We start from the raw sequence: 14,912 nt of genomic DNA on the forward strand, positions 1-14,912 counted from the left end.
TCATTTTCACAGTGATATAAGTTTCAGTCAAAATTCATAACAAATAAATACCAAACATCCAACTTGAGTTGTAGTCAGGCTGGGTTTACGTAAAGGGACAGGTCAGGAGGAGCTGGACAATATGTTTCAGTTTGTGTTTCCCACAAAGTAAAACACAACTTGACCATCCGTGCCTGGGGCTGCTTTGAGACAGAAGTATATGAAGGAGAGCAGCAGGCTGCCAGTCACTCACAGGACAAAATCCCCACCTCCTCCCATCCTCTCTCCACCCACCCCCACCACCAACAGACCTTCACTCCCATCGCCTGGGTTCAATTATTCCCTGTTGCTCCCTCTAATCCTGTTTACTCTTGATTCTGCTCCGGGTTTTGTCTCCAGCTCTCAAAGTGGGCAGGACCGAGAGCAGCAAATAACAATAATTCCTTGATGTGGAGATGCCGGCGTTGGACTGGGGTGGGCACAGTAAGACGTCTGACACCAGGTTAAAGTCCAACAGGTTTGTTCCGAATTGCTCGCTGTCGGAGCACTGCTCCTTCCTCAGGTGAATTCCTTGAGTATTGCAGTGAACATCATGAGGGAATTACTGAACTGAATATGTTCAGTAGTGGAGCAGGAACATTGAAACTGAAAGTGGTTTGAATCAGGAAGTGCTGAGTGTGAACATGGCTTCCAGAGAGCAGGAAGAAAGTTTGTCCGAGGATTTAATTTGTTCCATTTGTCTTGATTTCTTCACTGATCCGGTTTCACTGGAGTGTGGACACAACTTCTGCCGCTCCTGTATCACCCAGTGTTGGGAAAAGGAGATAAACTCCTGCCCGGAATGTAGACAGGAGTTTCCAGAAAAAAACCTCAGAGCCAATCGGATCTTAGTGAATCTGTCTGAGAAAGCTCGAAAATTAAAGCGGAATGGGAAAGAGAAGGAAAGTAAACTTCACTGTGAGGAACATCAGGAAGAACTGAAGCTGTTTTGTGAAACTGACAAGAAATTGATCTGTCTGATTTGTAGAGATTCGCGGGAACACAAATCTCACAACTTTCTGCCGATTGTAGAAGCTGTTGAAATCTACAAGGTAAAAGGGAACAGATTTGATCCCCTGATTGTCTGATCACATTTTCAGGATCTAACACTTTTATTTTCTGATTTTCTCTCCCAATCCCAGGATGGGGTGAAATCTTCCTTCGATTCTCTCACGGAGAAGAAATCGACGGTTCTAGAAATGGAGCAGCAGCAGAAACAGAAGATTTCCCAAATTAAGGTAAAGTCTCCCTGAGCTGAGCTTCCAAATTTAATCCATTATTTTGTTGTGTTTATTACAGAAACATATTATTTTTAATGTTTCTTCTTGTAGAAACAGTCGGTCAGTCTGCAGAGCCACATCACATCCGAGTTCACTAAACTGCACCAGATTCTCACTGAGAAAGAGCAGCGTTTCATCCGAGATCTCAGGGAAGAAGAGGAAAAAATTCTAAAACCAATGGAGGAAAATCTTTGTGAAATTCAGGAGAATTTAAATTCTATTCAGGAGAAACTCTCAAAGTTGGAAAACCAGTTGGAACAAAAAGACGGAGTGAGATTTCTGAAGGTGAGGGATTATATTTCAGTTTAGTTCAGTGAAAGTTCACAGTCACAACATGATCCACACGAGCCTCCTCCCATCCTACTTCATTTCCCTGTCAATATATCCTTCTGTTCCTTTCTCCCTCATCTGTATCCAGCTTCTCCTTAAATGTATCCCTGGCTTTCCCTGGGTGGGTGGAATTTAATGTTGTTCCCCCCAGGGTACATTTAGTCAGGGTGTGGGGTGAGTGGAAGGGGACATGGGGAATGACACTGTGGAGTTTCTGTTGTCTTTCCATCTCTACACAGATTAAGTCTGTGGTGGTAAGTCTTGTGGGACAGCCTTCCTGTAACCAATTCAGCCCCTTAACAGGGCCATGAATGTTCTCATCCTGCTGTCACTGGTATTCCCCCAGCAATGAGCAGGGGTCTCACAATACGGGAAGCCTGAAAATCAAACCCTGTTGGGGTTACTGGTGGGATTCTGGGAGGGGGTGAGGGAGAGGTGGTGGGATTGAGGATGTAGCGGGAATGCCCTTGTTCAGTTGCACTGTGTACCTGATTGAGGGACTGTACGAGGTTCACGCTCCCGTTTCCTCTGACTGATGGTTCTTGACTTGAGGATTTTATAAAGGACAAAATTACACAGACACGGGGATTGGCTCAACCACAAACTTGTTGTTTAGTGAAAACACTCCCAACACCCGAATACAAAGAGCTGTAAATAGTGTAAATAACATCACACAGCATTTAATTGGTTTTCCAATTTAAATCCCTCCACAATTTAACCTCAGCTTCCACATAAACACACAAATCACCACAACTTATTAAAAAGCCTCTCCTGAAAATCCACAGACAAAACCCCACATTTCAGCCCAAACGTTCCTCAATTCAAACCCAAATCCCCCCCGGATTTGGATGTTACACTGAAGTTATTTTAAAACCTCAGCCCCAATCCCCCTCGGATTTGGCTGATAAATTACAATTCCCCACCCGGCTGCTCCTTCTGGTGTGAATTGTAGGCCCGGGAGCCAGGTTGACCGTTCTTGACCCTCCCTCTTGACTGCAGTGCCAGACCCTTGGATCTTGTCCTTTTAATGATGATTCTTATCGGAATATCACAAACACATTTCCTGAAGCCATCCTGCTGGAGGGTCAGTGCTCAGCACCTTTCAATCTCTTTACACAGTCATTTTCAATCCGAGGGTCACGGCGTTCCCGATCGCGGGAAGTGGGATCCTCATAAAATCCAACCCATGGGGTTTAAACTGAATTGGAAAAGCAGCAGTTAATGATGTTGGAATCAGGTTTAAACTGGCTTCACAAACTCATTAATGAGACTAATTAACTTCCTGCCGCTAGTCCGGTGCATTGACCCCTTCCCGACTCTGACTTAATCCCGGGAGGTTTTCCTGCCATCGACAGACTGAGCCGTGTCCTCTCGTGTGATTCCCTGTGTCCGGACACCATGCTCGCTGCTGTGACAGACTGGAGTAAATTCCACCCCGTGTGACAGTGAGTTCCACATTCCCATCACTCTCTCGGCAAAGAAGTTTCTCCTGAACTCCCGATTGGATTTATTTGTAACTTTATAGTTGTGTTATGTAATTTGGAAGAACACAAGCTGCCACTTGATGCAGTTTTGAGTAACGGTTGCTTCAAACTTTGAAGTGAGTTCAATGTGTTTTATTGAACTATTAGCACAGTTCTCAATGAGTTCGACTCTCTGCTAATCTAAATGTAGTAACTCGGTCTAACTGAACCAGCCTTGCTCTAAGCCACGTGCTGGGGTGTGATGCTGAGGATACACCCTGTCTCACTCTGTAGATGTTGGTCTGTGGAAAGAGGCGGGGTGTGAGTGCCTCATCCCTTTTATAGTGAGATACCACCCCTCAGTGTCCTGACTGCTCATTGGTCGTGTCCAAATTCTATGTGTTCATTAGCTGCATGTTTGCATATCATAGAACATACTGTGCAGAAGGAGGCCATTCGGCCCATCGAGTCTGCACCGACCCACTTAAGCCCTCACTTCCACTCTAATCCCATAACCCAACAACTCTCCAAACCTTTTTGGACACTAAGGGCAATTTAGCATGGCCAATCCACCTAACCTGCACGTCTTTGGACTGTGGGAGGAAACCGGAGCACCCAGAGGAAACCCACGCAGACACGGGGAGAACGTGCAGACTCCGCACAGTTAGTGACTCAGTGGGGAATCGAACCTGGGACCCTGGCGCTGTGACGCCACAGTGCTAGCCACTTGTGCTACCGTGCTACTATATCATGACATATATTATGTTTCTATCCCTATTTCTGGATTCTCTACAGTGTAAACATCTTCACTGAATCTATCAAACCCGACCCATTTCATCATTTGAAAGATCTCTATCAGGTCTTCTCTTTTCTACAGTAAAGTTGATCAATCTTTGCTGTTAGTTGAAGCCTCTCAGTTGCTGTCAATCTTTTTGATACTTTCTCCTGTGCTTCAATATCCTTTGTGGAACATCCTCTTTCTATTCCATGTCTGCAGCAATGGGAATTGACAATTCTCAGCAGCTTGTAACAATGTGAGGGTCATTTCTGCTTTCTGGATATAGACAGTCCGTCTCTGTCAACTCAGATTTGTGTTTTTGGTTTATTTCAGGAGGAAGCATCTCGGAAGAGGAGGTAGGACATGATCTTTACTGAAACTCAGGGCAAGTTGGTAAAATTACTCAGCAAAGTGTTTATGGTCAATTTATAATCAACTCTTTAATATTTACAGGATTAGCGATGAGGGTAAAAAGCTGTCACTAGCAGATGGTGTCCTGTCCATCGGAAAATTCAACAGCCCTTTCCCGTTCCCAGTGTGGAGAGAAATGCTGGATGTCATTAACCCTGGTAAAACTCAGATAAGTTCCTCTGTCCTGATTTATATCTTATATTTCAATCATTATCCATATAAACATCAAAGACACCGGGCGGGATTCTCCGGTCCGCCAGCCCCCTTTTCCTGGGCAGCGGCCCTCACCGGCAGCGGGATTCTCCGTCTCCGCCACCTGCCAATGGGATTGCCCATTGTGGCCACCCCACACCGCCGGGAAACCCGTGGGCGTGGGGGCGCTGCCGGCGCAACGGAGAATCTGTCGGCAGAGAGAATGTTTAAGAGCTTTGTTATAAAGAAATGAGGATAAAAATGGTCCTGATTGGAATTAAAGTCTGATTCATGCACCTAATCCACTTTCTAAACATCATTCTCAGCTCGGTCAGCTGAAACTGTCAGCTCCCCAAACATCACCAATACAGGAACTCTCAGATGAAGCTCTGTCTCCAGAACCCATCCATACTTTACAAACTTCAGCAAGTGGAAACTCCGCCATTCCCAGCTGAACCTTTCCTCCCCGGAAATCCCAGAGTGACCGTATTTAACCGCGTGTTTCCCGGCGCTCGCAGTGCCGAGAAACACATGGTGATAAAACGCCCCCCACGTTGGGTAAGGTGCCTGTGGGGAACGCGTGGCCGAGGCCGCTCATCGCCCCGTTTTGTGCAGTGAGGAGCTCCGCTCGCCCGAACTCCTCAGTGCAGCGAGAGATCGGGACGCCATTTTAAAATGATATCCCGATCTCCCAGGCCACCGACGCCACCCCGACGCCCCCCCTCCAAAGCACCAACTCACTTTGGGAGGGTCCCCAGCTCCCCCCGCAACACACACGCTGGACACCCCCAGCCCGATCACCAGCACACAGAAAATGGCAGCTTGGCTCATTGGCAGTGACAGCCTGGCAGTGCCCTTGTCAGCTAGCAGTGTGATGCGACCATCAATTCACTCAAAGACACGAGGAGAAGTAAACCGTGGTTTTAATCAGCTTAGAACAGTGCCTGCCTGCGACTGGTACAATACTGGGAACCGCCTGCAGGTCAGCTGCTCTTTATACTTCCTTTCAAGGGGAGGAGCCATGGGCAGAGCCCGTACATGCCCCAACATATCCCCCTGTGGGTGAAGCCACACAATGGCCCATAGGTGGAGCCCACAGGGTTAACATAACACAACAGCAGAACATGGTACAAATGCACTGGTGAATTATTAGCACTATACATTCCCCACACAGGGCCACCTGGGTGCCTGTGTGCTTTGTTTGGGGTGAGCTCTGCTATTCCCCTGCTTCCCCTGCAGTGGGGCTGAGCTTCTGATGAGTGAACTGAGGAGTGGCAGCACCTGGTGTGTCACTGATTGAGCTTGGCCACGCCCATCCCGGTGATGGCTCAGCCGGGGTCTGAGGCTTTCCAGAGGGGCGGCCTGGGTGGCTCCCAAATGACCAGAGGCTCTGTGAACATTTCCAGGACACAGTGAGCAGTCAGCAGAGTGAGCAGCCAGGGGCCTGTGAGTAGCACCAAAGGGGTGTGTTTAAAACCCAGACTGCAGCAATGGGGGTCTGAGCCAGGCCACCCCGATCCCGAGGGGGACACCCCGAGTGCACAGACCTGTCACCAAGTCGCTCCCCGTTACTCCCCCCGGCCCAGGCAGCCCCCCCAGCAAGTCCGACAATTATTGAGGCTTTTTGAGGTTTTTTCCCCTCTCTCTGCCCCTCAGCAGCCATGGAGCCCAGTCCCCGTTTGTAAATACTTGCACTAATTCACACCCGCGTGACGTCTGCCTGAGAGGGGCGGAGCATCGTGGAAGGGCGGAGCATACTGTGTCCAATCCGCTGATTAGATTTAAATCTTTGTAAATGAGGGTGTTACATGGGCCCGCTGCAGGGCACAAACTTTGATTTCACCGCCAGGGAGGGACTGGAGCCTGGCGTCGGAATCAGTGCCGGGCACAAACCTCGATTTGTGCATTACGCCCGATTCTCCGCCCGATCGCACTTCCGGTGCCGTGAAGCGGAGAATCCGCCATATTTGTTTCCACGGAGCAGAACGGAAATATCTCGGTGTTGAGATCTTCATCTAAATTTGTGAAGAGATTAGTTTATTTTGATGATGTCACCCACACCCCAGTTTTACACACACACACACAGTTACACACACACACAGTTACACACACACACAGTTTTACACACACACACACACACACAGTTACACACACACACAGTTACACACACACACAGTTACACACACACACGCACAGTTACAGACACACACACACAGTTACACACACAGTTACATGCACACACAGTTACATACACACACAGTTAGACACACACACAGTTACACACACAAAGTTACACACACACAGTTACACACGCACAGTTACACACATATGCACACAGTTACACACACACAGTTACACGCACACCAACACACACGCAGTCACACACACACCGACACACACACAGTAACACACACAGTTACACACACACAGTTACACACACACACAGTTACACACACACACAGTTTCACGCACAGTTACACACACACAGTTACACACACAGTTACACACACCCACACACACAGTTACACACACGTACACAGTTACACACAGTTACACACACAGTTACACACATGCAGTTACACACACACACAGTTACACACACACACAGTTACACACACACACACAGTTACACACACACACACAGTTACACACACACATACACACAGTTACGGACACACAGACAGTTACACGCACACAGTTACACGCACACACACAGTTATACACATATACAGTTACACACAAACGCACACACAGTTACACACACACACAGTTACACACACACACGCACAGTTACAGACACACACACACAGTTACACACACAGTTACATGCACACACAGTTACATACACACACAGTTAGACACACACACAGTTACACACACAAAGTTACACACACACAGTTACACACGCACAGTTACACACATATGCACACAGTTACACACACACAGTTACACGCACACCAACACACACGCAGTCACACACACACCGACACACACACACAGTAACACACACAGTTACACACACACAGTTACACACACACAGTTACGCACACACACAGTTTCACGCACAGTTACACACACACAGTTACACACACAGTTACACACACCCACACACACAGTTACACACACGTACACAGTTACACACAGTTACACACACAGTTACACACATGCAGTTACACACACACACAGTTACACACACACACAGTTACACACACACACACAGTTACACACACACACACAGTTACACACACACATACACACAGTTACGGACACACAGACAGTTACACGCACACAGTTACACGCACACACACAGTTATACACATATACAGTTATACACAAACGCACACACAGTTACACGCACACACAGTTACACACACACACAGTTTCACACACACACACCCACACAGTTACACACACACACACACAGTTATACACACACACAGTTTCACACACACAGTTACACACACACACACTTACACACACAGTTACACACAGACAGTTACACACACACATACACAGTAAACCCCCCCACACACGCACGGTTACACACACACAGTTACACACACACACAGACACACAGTTACACACACACACAGTTACACACTCACAGTTACACACACACAGTTACACACACACACAGTTACACACACGCACACATAGTCTCTCCCCGATCCCCAGTGACTCTCCCCCGATCCCCAGTAAGTCTTTCCCCCGATCCCGTGAGTCCCTCCCCGATCCCCAGTGAGTCTCTCCCCCCGATCCCCAGTGAATCTCCCCCGATTCCCAGTGACTCTCCCCATGAACCCCAGTGAGTCTCTCCTCCGATCCCCAGTGAGACTCTCCCCCGATCCCCAGTGAGTCTCTCCCCCGATCCCCAGTGAGCCTCCCCGATCCCCAGTGACTCTCGCCCTGATCCCCAGTGAGTCTCCCCTGATCCCCAGTGACTCTCCCCCGATCACCAGTGAGTCTCTCCCCGATCCCCAGTGAGTCTCTGCCCGTTCCCCAGTGACTTTCCCCCTGATCCTCAGTGAGTCTCCCCCGATCCCCAGTGACTCTCCCCCGATCCCCAGTGATTCTCTCCCCCGATTCCCAGTGAGTCTCTCTTCCCGATCCCCAGTGAGTCACCTCCCGATCCCCAGTGAGTCTCCTCCCGATCCCCAGTGAGTCTCCCCCTGATCCCCAGTGGGTCTCTCCCCGATCCCCAGTAAGTCTCCCCCGATCCCAACTGAGTCTCTCTCCCGATCCCCAGTGTGTCCCCCCCAATCCCCAGTGAGTCTCTCCCCGATCCCCAGTGAGTCGCTCCCCCCGATCCCCAGTGAGTCTCCCCCCGATCCCGAGTGAATCTCTTCCCCCGAAACGCAGTGAGTCTTTCCCCCCCGAAACCCAGTGAGTCTCTCCCCCCGATCACCAGTGAGTCTCCCCCGACCCCCAGTGAGTCTCTCCCCCCGATCCCCAGTGGGTCTCGCCCCGATCCCCAGTGAGTCTCTCCCCCCAGATCCCCAGTGAGTCTCTCCCCCGATCCCCAGTGAGTCTCTCCCCCCCGATCCCCAGTGAGTCTCCCCCGATCCCCAGTGAGTCTCTCCCCCCCGATCCCCAGTGAGTCTCTCCCCCCCGATCCTCAGTGAGTCTCTCCCCCCGATCCCCAGTGTGTCTCCACCGATCCCCAGTGGGTCTCCCTTTATCCCCAGTGAGTCTCTCCCCCCGATCCCCAGTGAGTCTCCCCCCTGATCCCCAGTGAGTCTCTCCCCGATCCCCAGTGAGTCTCTCCCCCCGATCCCCAGTGAGTCTCCCCCCGATCCCCAGTGAGGCTCTCCCCCCGAACCCCAGTGAGTCTCTCCCCCGATCCCCAGTGAGTCTCTCCCCCGATCCCCAGTGAGCCTCTCCCCCGATCCCCAGTGAGTCTCTCCCCCCGAACCCCAGTGAGTCTCTCCCCCGATCCCCAGTGAGTCTCTCCCCGATCTGCAGTGAGTGTCTCCCCGATCCCCAGTGAGCCTCTCCTCCGATCTCCAGTGAGTCTCTCCCCCCGATCCCCAGTGAGTCCCTCCCCGATGCCCAGTGAGTCTCTCCCCGATCCCCAGTGAGTCCCTCCCCGATCCCCAGTGAGTCCCTCCCCGATCCCCAGTGAGTCTCCCTCTGATCCCCAGTGAGTCTCCCCCGATCCCCAGTGACTCTCCCCGATCCCCAGTGAGTCCCCCCCTGATCCCCAGTGAGTCTCCCCCTGATCGCCAGTGAGTCTTCCCCCGATCCCCAGTGAGTCTCCCCCTGATCCCCAGTGGGTCTCCCCCGATCCCCAGTGAGTCTCCCCGATCCCCAGTGAGTCTCCCCCCCCCTATCCCCAGTGAGTCAGCCCCCCGATCCCGAGTGAGTCTCTCCCCCCAAAACGCAGTGAGTCTTTCCCCGCCGAAACCCAGTGAGTCTCTCCCCCACGATCCCCAGTGAGTCTCCCCCGACCCCCAGTGAGTCTCCCCCCCCAAAACCCAGTGAGACTCTCCCTCCGAAACCCAGTGTGTTTCTCCCCCCGATCCCCAGTGAGTCTCTCCCCGATCCCCAGTGAGTCTCTCCTCCCCGATCCCCAGTGAGTCTCTGCCCCCGATCCCCAGTGAGTCTCTCCCCCCCGATCCTCAGTGAGTCTCTCCCCCCCGATCCTCAGTGAGTCTCTCCCCCCGATCCCCAGTGAGTCTCCCTTTACCACCAGTGAGTCTCCCTCCCGATCCCCAGTGAGCCTCTCCCCCGATCCCCAGTGAGTCTCTCCCCCCGAAACCCAGTAAGTCTCTCCCCCCGGTCCCCAGTGAAACTCTCCCCACGATCCCCAGTGAGTCTCTCCCCCGATCTCCAGTGAGTCTCTCCCCCCGATCTCCAGTGAGTCTCTCCCCCCAATCCCCAGTGAGTCCCTCCCCGATCCCCAGTGAGTTTCTCCCCGATCCCCAGTGAGTCTCCCCCTGATCCCCAGTGAGTCTCCCCCGATCCCCAGTGACTCTCCCCGATCCCCAGTGAGTCCCCCCTGATCCCCAGTGAGTCTCCCTCCGATCCCCAGTGAGTCTCCCCCCGATCCCCAATGAGTCTCCCCCTGATCCCCAGTGAGTCTCCCCCGATCCCCAGTGAGCCTCCCCGATCCCCCGTGAGTCTCCCCCTGATCCCCAGTGAGTCTCTCCCCCGATCCCCAGTGAGTCTCCCCCGATCCCCAGTGAGTCTCTCCCCAATCCCCAGTGAGTCTCTCCCCGATCCCCAGTGAGTCTCTCCCCCGATCCACAGTGAGTCTCTCCCCGATCCCCAGTGAGTCTCCCCCTGATCCCGTGAGTCTCCCCCGATCCCCAGTGACTCTCCCCGATCCCCAGTGAGGCCTCCCCGATCCCCAGTGAGTCTCTCCCCCGATCCCCAGTGAGTCTCCCCCCCGATCCCCAGTTAGTCTCTCCCCGATCCCCAGTGAGTCTCTCCCCGATCCCCAGTGAGTCTCTCCCTCGATCCCCAGTGAGTCTCTCCCCGATCCCCAGTGAGTCTCCCCCCCGATCCCCAGTGAGTCTCCCCCGATCCCCAGTGAGTCTCTCCCCGATCCCCAGTGAGTCTCTCCCCGATCCCCAGAGAGTCTCTCCCCCTGATCCCCAGTGAGTCTCCCCCGATCCCCAGCGAGTCTCTCCCCCGATCCCCAGTGAGTCTCCCCCGATCCCCAGTGAGTCTCTCCCCAATCCCCAGTGAGTCTCTCCCCGATCCCCGGAGAGTCTCTCCCCCTGATCCCCAGTGAGTCTCCCCCGATCCCCAGCGAGTCTCTCCCCCTGATCCCCAGTGAGTCTCCCCCGATCCCCAGCGAGTCTCTCACCCGATCCCCAGTGAGTCTCCCCCCCGATCCCCAGTGAGTCTCCCCCCTGATCCCCAGTGAGTCTCTCCCCGATCCCCAGTGAGTCTCCCCCCGATCCCCAGTGAGTCTCCCCCGATCCCCAGTGAGTCTCTCCCCGATCCCCAGTGAGTCTCTCCCCGATCCCCAGTGAGTCTCTCCCCGATCCCCAGTGAGTCTCTCCCCCGATCCCGTGAGTCTCTCCCCCGATCCCCAGTGAGTCTCTCCCCCGATCCCCAGTGAGTCTCTCCCCCGATCCCCAGTGAGTCTCTCCCCGATCCCCAGTGAGTCTCTCCCCCGATCCCCAGTGAGTCTCTCCCCCGATCCCCAGTGAGTCTCTCCCCCGATCCCCAGTGAGTCTCTCCCCCGATCCCCAGTGAGTCTCCCCCGATCCCCAGTGAGTCTCTCCCCCGATCCCCAGTGAGTCTCTCCCCGATCCCCAGTGAGTCTCTCCCCGATCCCCAGCGAATCTCTCCCCGATCCCCAGTGAGTCACTCCCCGATCCCCAGTGAGTCTCTCCCCCGATCCCCAGTAAGTCTCTCCCCGATCCCCAGTGAGTCTCCCCCCCGATCCCCAGTGAGTCTCTCCCCCCGATCCCCAGTGAGTCTCTCCCCCCGATCCCCAGTGAGTCTCTCCCCGATCCCCAGTGAGTCTCCCCCCCGATCCCCAGTGAGTCTCTCCCCCCGATCCCCAGCGAGTCTCTGATTTTCTGTTTTTTCTCCCAGTCTCTGTGACCCTGGATGTGGAAACAGCGAATCCCCGGCTCGAGGTGTCTGAGGATCTGAAGAGTTTGAGACTGACCCGGACCCGGAGGAGTCTCCCTGACACCAGGAAGAGGTTTACATACAGGCCCTGTGTGCTGGGATCAGAGGGATTCACATCGGGGAGACATTACTGGGAGGTGGAGGTGACGGGGAATCGGGGCTGGATTCTGGGAGTAGCCGCAGAGTCTGTGGAGAGGAAGGACTGGGTCAGTCTGAGCCCAGAGACTGGAGTCTGGACCATTGGGCGGTTTGGTGATCAGTTTAATATAAATTCCTCTCCTGGATCCCGTCTCCGTGTCGGTCAGATCCCCGGGAAGGTGGGAGTTTATCTCAGTTATGAGTCTGGGACAGTTTCAGTTTACAACGTGGACACCAAGTCCCATCTCCACACCTTCACCGGGAATAAATTCACTGAGAAACTTTATCCTTTCTTCAGGACTTGGGATGTAAACCAGTTTCTGAGAATCTGCTCCGGTTCTGATCCGGATTGGGAAAGGGGCGGGGCCTCGGGGTGGTGACATCATCACTGACATCACAATGACTTGAGGGGCAGGGGCAGAGGTCAGGGGTTGGGGGTCAGAAACTGCCCTCGACAACAGTTTGTCACTAAATGTGTTGGTTAATTTGCAAATTGTAAAATCCCAATCAGACTGTAAATAAAAACAACACAAATAAAAACGTCAGAGGATTAAAATAAAAAGGAAATTAAATATCTTGAACTTTCCCTTGCAGTTCATTGTAGTGCCGATTTCAGCCACACGATGGTGATGTCGAGCTGTACAAAGATCAGTAAAGTTTTACAGCGCAGTATCGCCACCTGCTGCTGGATACCTGGTACTGGCAGGAATACCAACAACTCAAAATGCTTAATCGCTGATCAGACAATTCAGGCAGGACCTTTCTTCATAACTGAAAGAGAATTGAATCAGAAACAAAGGAGGGAAAATAAACATGAGCCTGGACTTCCCACTTCCATGTTCCTGTAACACCGAGTCCCTATCGGGAAATTCCACACAGCCGGTCTGGACAATGTTCAGAAAATCCCAGGTTGGGAGAGTGAGATTTCCCAGTTTGGGAACTTGCTGTGTGTCAGGAGCTGAATTCACAAATCTGAGCCTGTATTCTGAGTACAGAGAGGATAAGAATGTCCTCCTGGTTTAATAACTGGGACATTGGTGGATAGTTCGAATGACCAAAAAGGTGAGGAGGGGTTATTGGGTTACGGGAATAGGGTGGAAGTGAGGGCGTAAGTGGGTCGGTGCAGACTCGATGGGCCGAATGGCCTCCTTCTGTCCTGTATGTTCTATGTTTTAGGTCCAGTCTGTGGAGAGGGAAACAGAGTTGACGTCTCGAGTGGAATATGAATCTTTTTCAGATGATTTCCTGCAGTCTCAGTATTTTGTTTTTATTACAACAGATCGAATTGTTAGATTGTATAAATATAGTTCACTTGATTCACCAACATTACTTGTCAGCAAAACAGTAAACCAAAAACCACAAACTGTTTATGGATTTATTTTTAACCCAGCAATTTCTCAGAATCTTTATGTTATTCAGACCCTCAAATATATTTCAATGTTCAATTAGTTCACACACCTTCACTTCAGTCACTAATATCTGCTGATGTCTCTCCAGGGTTCCTCTGTTTTGATCTTTATTCAGGTAAATAAATAAACACATTTTTTACATACAAATCCTAATTTCCGTGGAGCCACACCGCCACCTGCTGGTTGAGATCGGGTCTCCAGAGATTTATTTGTCCTGCATTACTGACTTTGCTGGTGGTGCTGGAACACAGCTGTTTCTTTTTGGGGAGACGATTCTGTTGACTGTTTACAAACTTAACTATAACTAGCGAAGGGAGCATCACTGTTTGTGTCAGTGAGTGGCTCCATTAGTCTGTGTAGATATTAGGGATGGACAACAAATGCTGGCTTTGCCATTGACACCCGCCTGTTCTGAGCTGCCACCATGTTCTGAGATTGGGTTCTTTGGCTCGGACTCTGGGTCTGGGACGTGGTTCTCAGACAGACTGGAGACAGACTTTAGTATCCGCTTCAACACTTGTTTATTAGGATTACTTCGGAACCGGTTACAGAATAGGCACGTAGGTCTTAGGCATGATTCCAAACTCTCCCTCGAGAGTCGAACACATGACTGACGAGAGTCATTGTTACATCATCATCAACGTCACACAATAGAATATCCCACCTGTTAACCCTTTAAACACATCAACCCTTTATAGACACGTTTGTCATAATATACACCAGTATATCATGGTGCAGACACACACTGACGGACACACAGTGGGACCAATCAACATACCAACACCGCAGCCAATCACCAGTGAGAGCACACGCATTATAAAGACAGGGGGCATCAGAGTTCCCGCTCATTCGAGTAGCAGCTAGCTAGGAGCACAGAGCTCGCAGCCTGCAACACAGACATTCACCATGTGCTGAGTGCATCTACTGGTTAGGACAAGGCAAAGGTCTTCAGTTAAAGCTGGTATCGTATTTACCCACAGTTCAAGTATGTTTAAATAGTTAATCTTTCAATAAAATAGTGTTGCACTACTTCAAGTGTTGGTGACCTATATGATCCAGAACACCCAACACATCATGATACCAGGAGTGGTTGCATACTAGAACTTCTTAGACCGACCTGCCTTCCGCCAGCATTCCGTCATCCTGCAACCTGGACAACATCAGCCCGCCGCCGCCGCTCCGCATCGCCGGCAACCTCGGGGCCAACTGGAAGATTTTCAAACAGCGCTTCCAGCTCTTCCTCGAAGCCACGGACAGGGAGGGTGCCTCGGACACCAGAAAGATTGCTCTTCTCCTCTCCACG

At 51.7% G+C, this 14,912-nt stretch overlaps 1 protein-coding gene across 1 annotated transcript; it reads left to right on the forward strand.

The window, feature by feature from the left end:
* The first annotated feature begins 334 nt into the window (after nucleotides 1-334).
* LOC140390540 (zinc-binding protein A33-like) lies at nucleotides 335-13,563 on the forward strand. Its single transcript, XM_072475711.1, has 6 exons — nucleotides 335-1,070; nucleotides 1,161-1,256; nucleotides 1,350-1,583; nucleotides 4,203-4,225; nucleotides 4,323-4,438; nucleotides 12,024-13,563. Exons 1-6 carry the CDS (start codon nucleotides 663-665, stop codon nucleotides 12,578-12,580), a joined length of 1,434 nt encoding a protein of 477 aa, XP_072331812.1. The 5' UTR covers nucleotides 335-662; the 3' UTR covers nucleotides 12,581-13,563.
* The last annotated feature ends 1,349 nt before the right edge of the window (nucleotides 13,564-14,912 follow it).

This window comes from Scyliorhinus torazame, chromosome 14, assembly GCF_047496885.1.
Source record: "Scyliorhinus torazame isolate Kashiwa2021f chromosome 14, sScyTor2.1, whole genome shotgun sequence".
Taxonomy (NCBI): domain Eukaryota; kingdom Metazoa; phylum Chordata; class Chondrichthyes; order Carcharhiniformes; family Scyliorhinidae; genus Scyliorhinus; species Scyliorhinus torazame.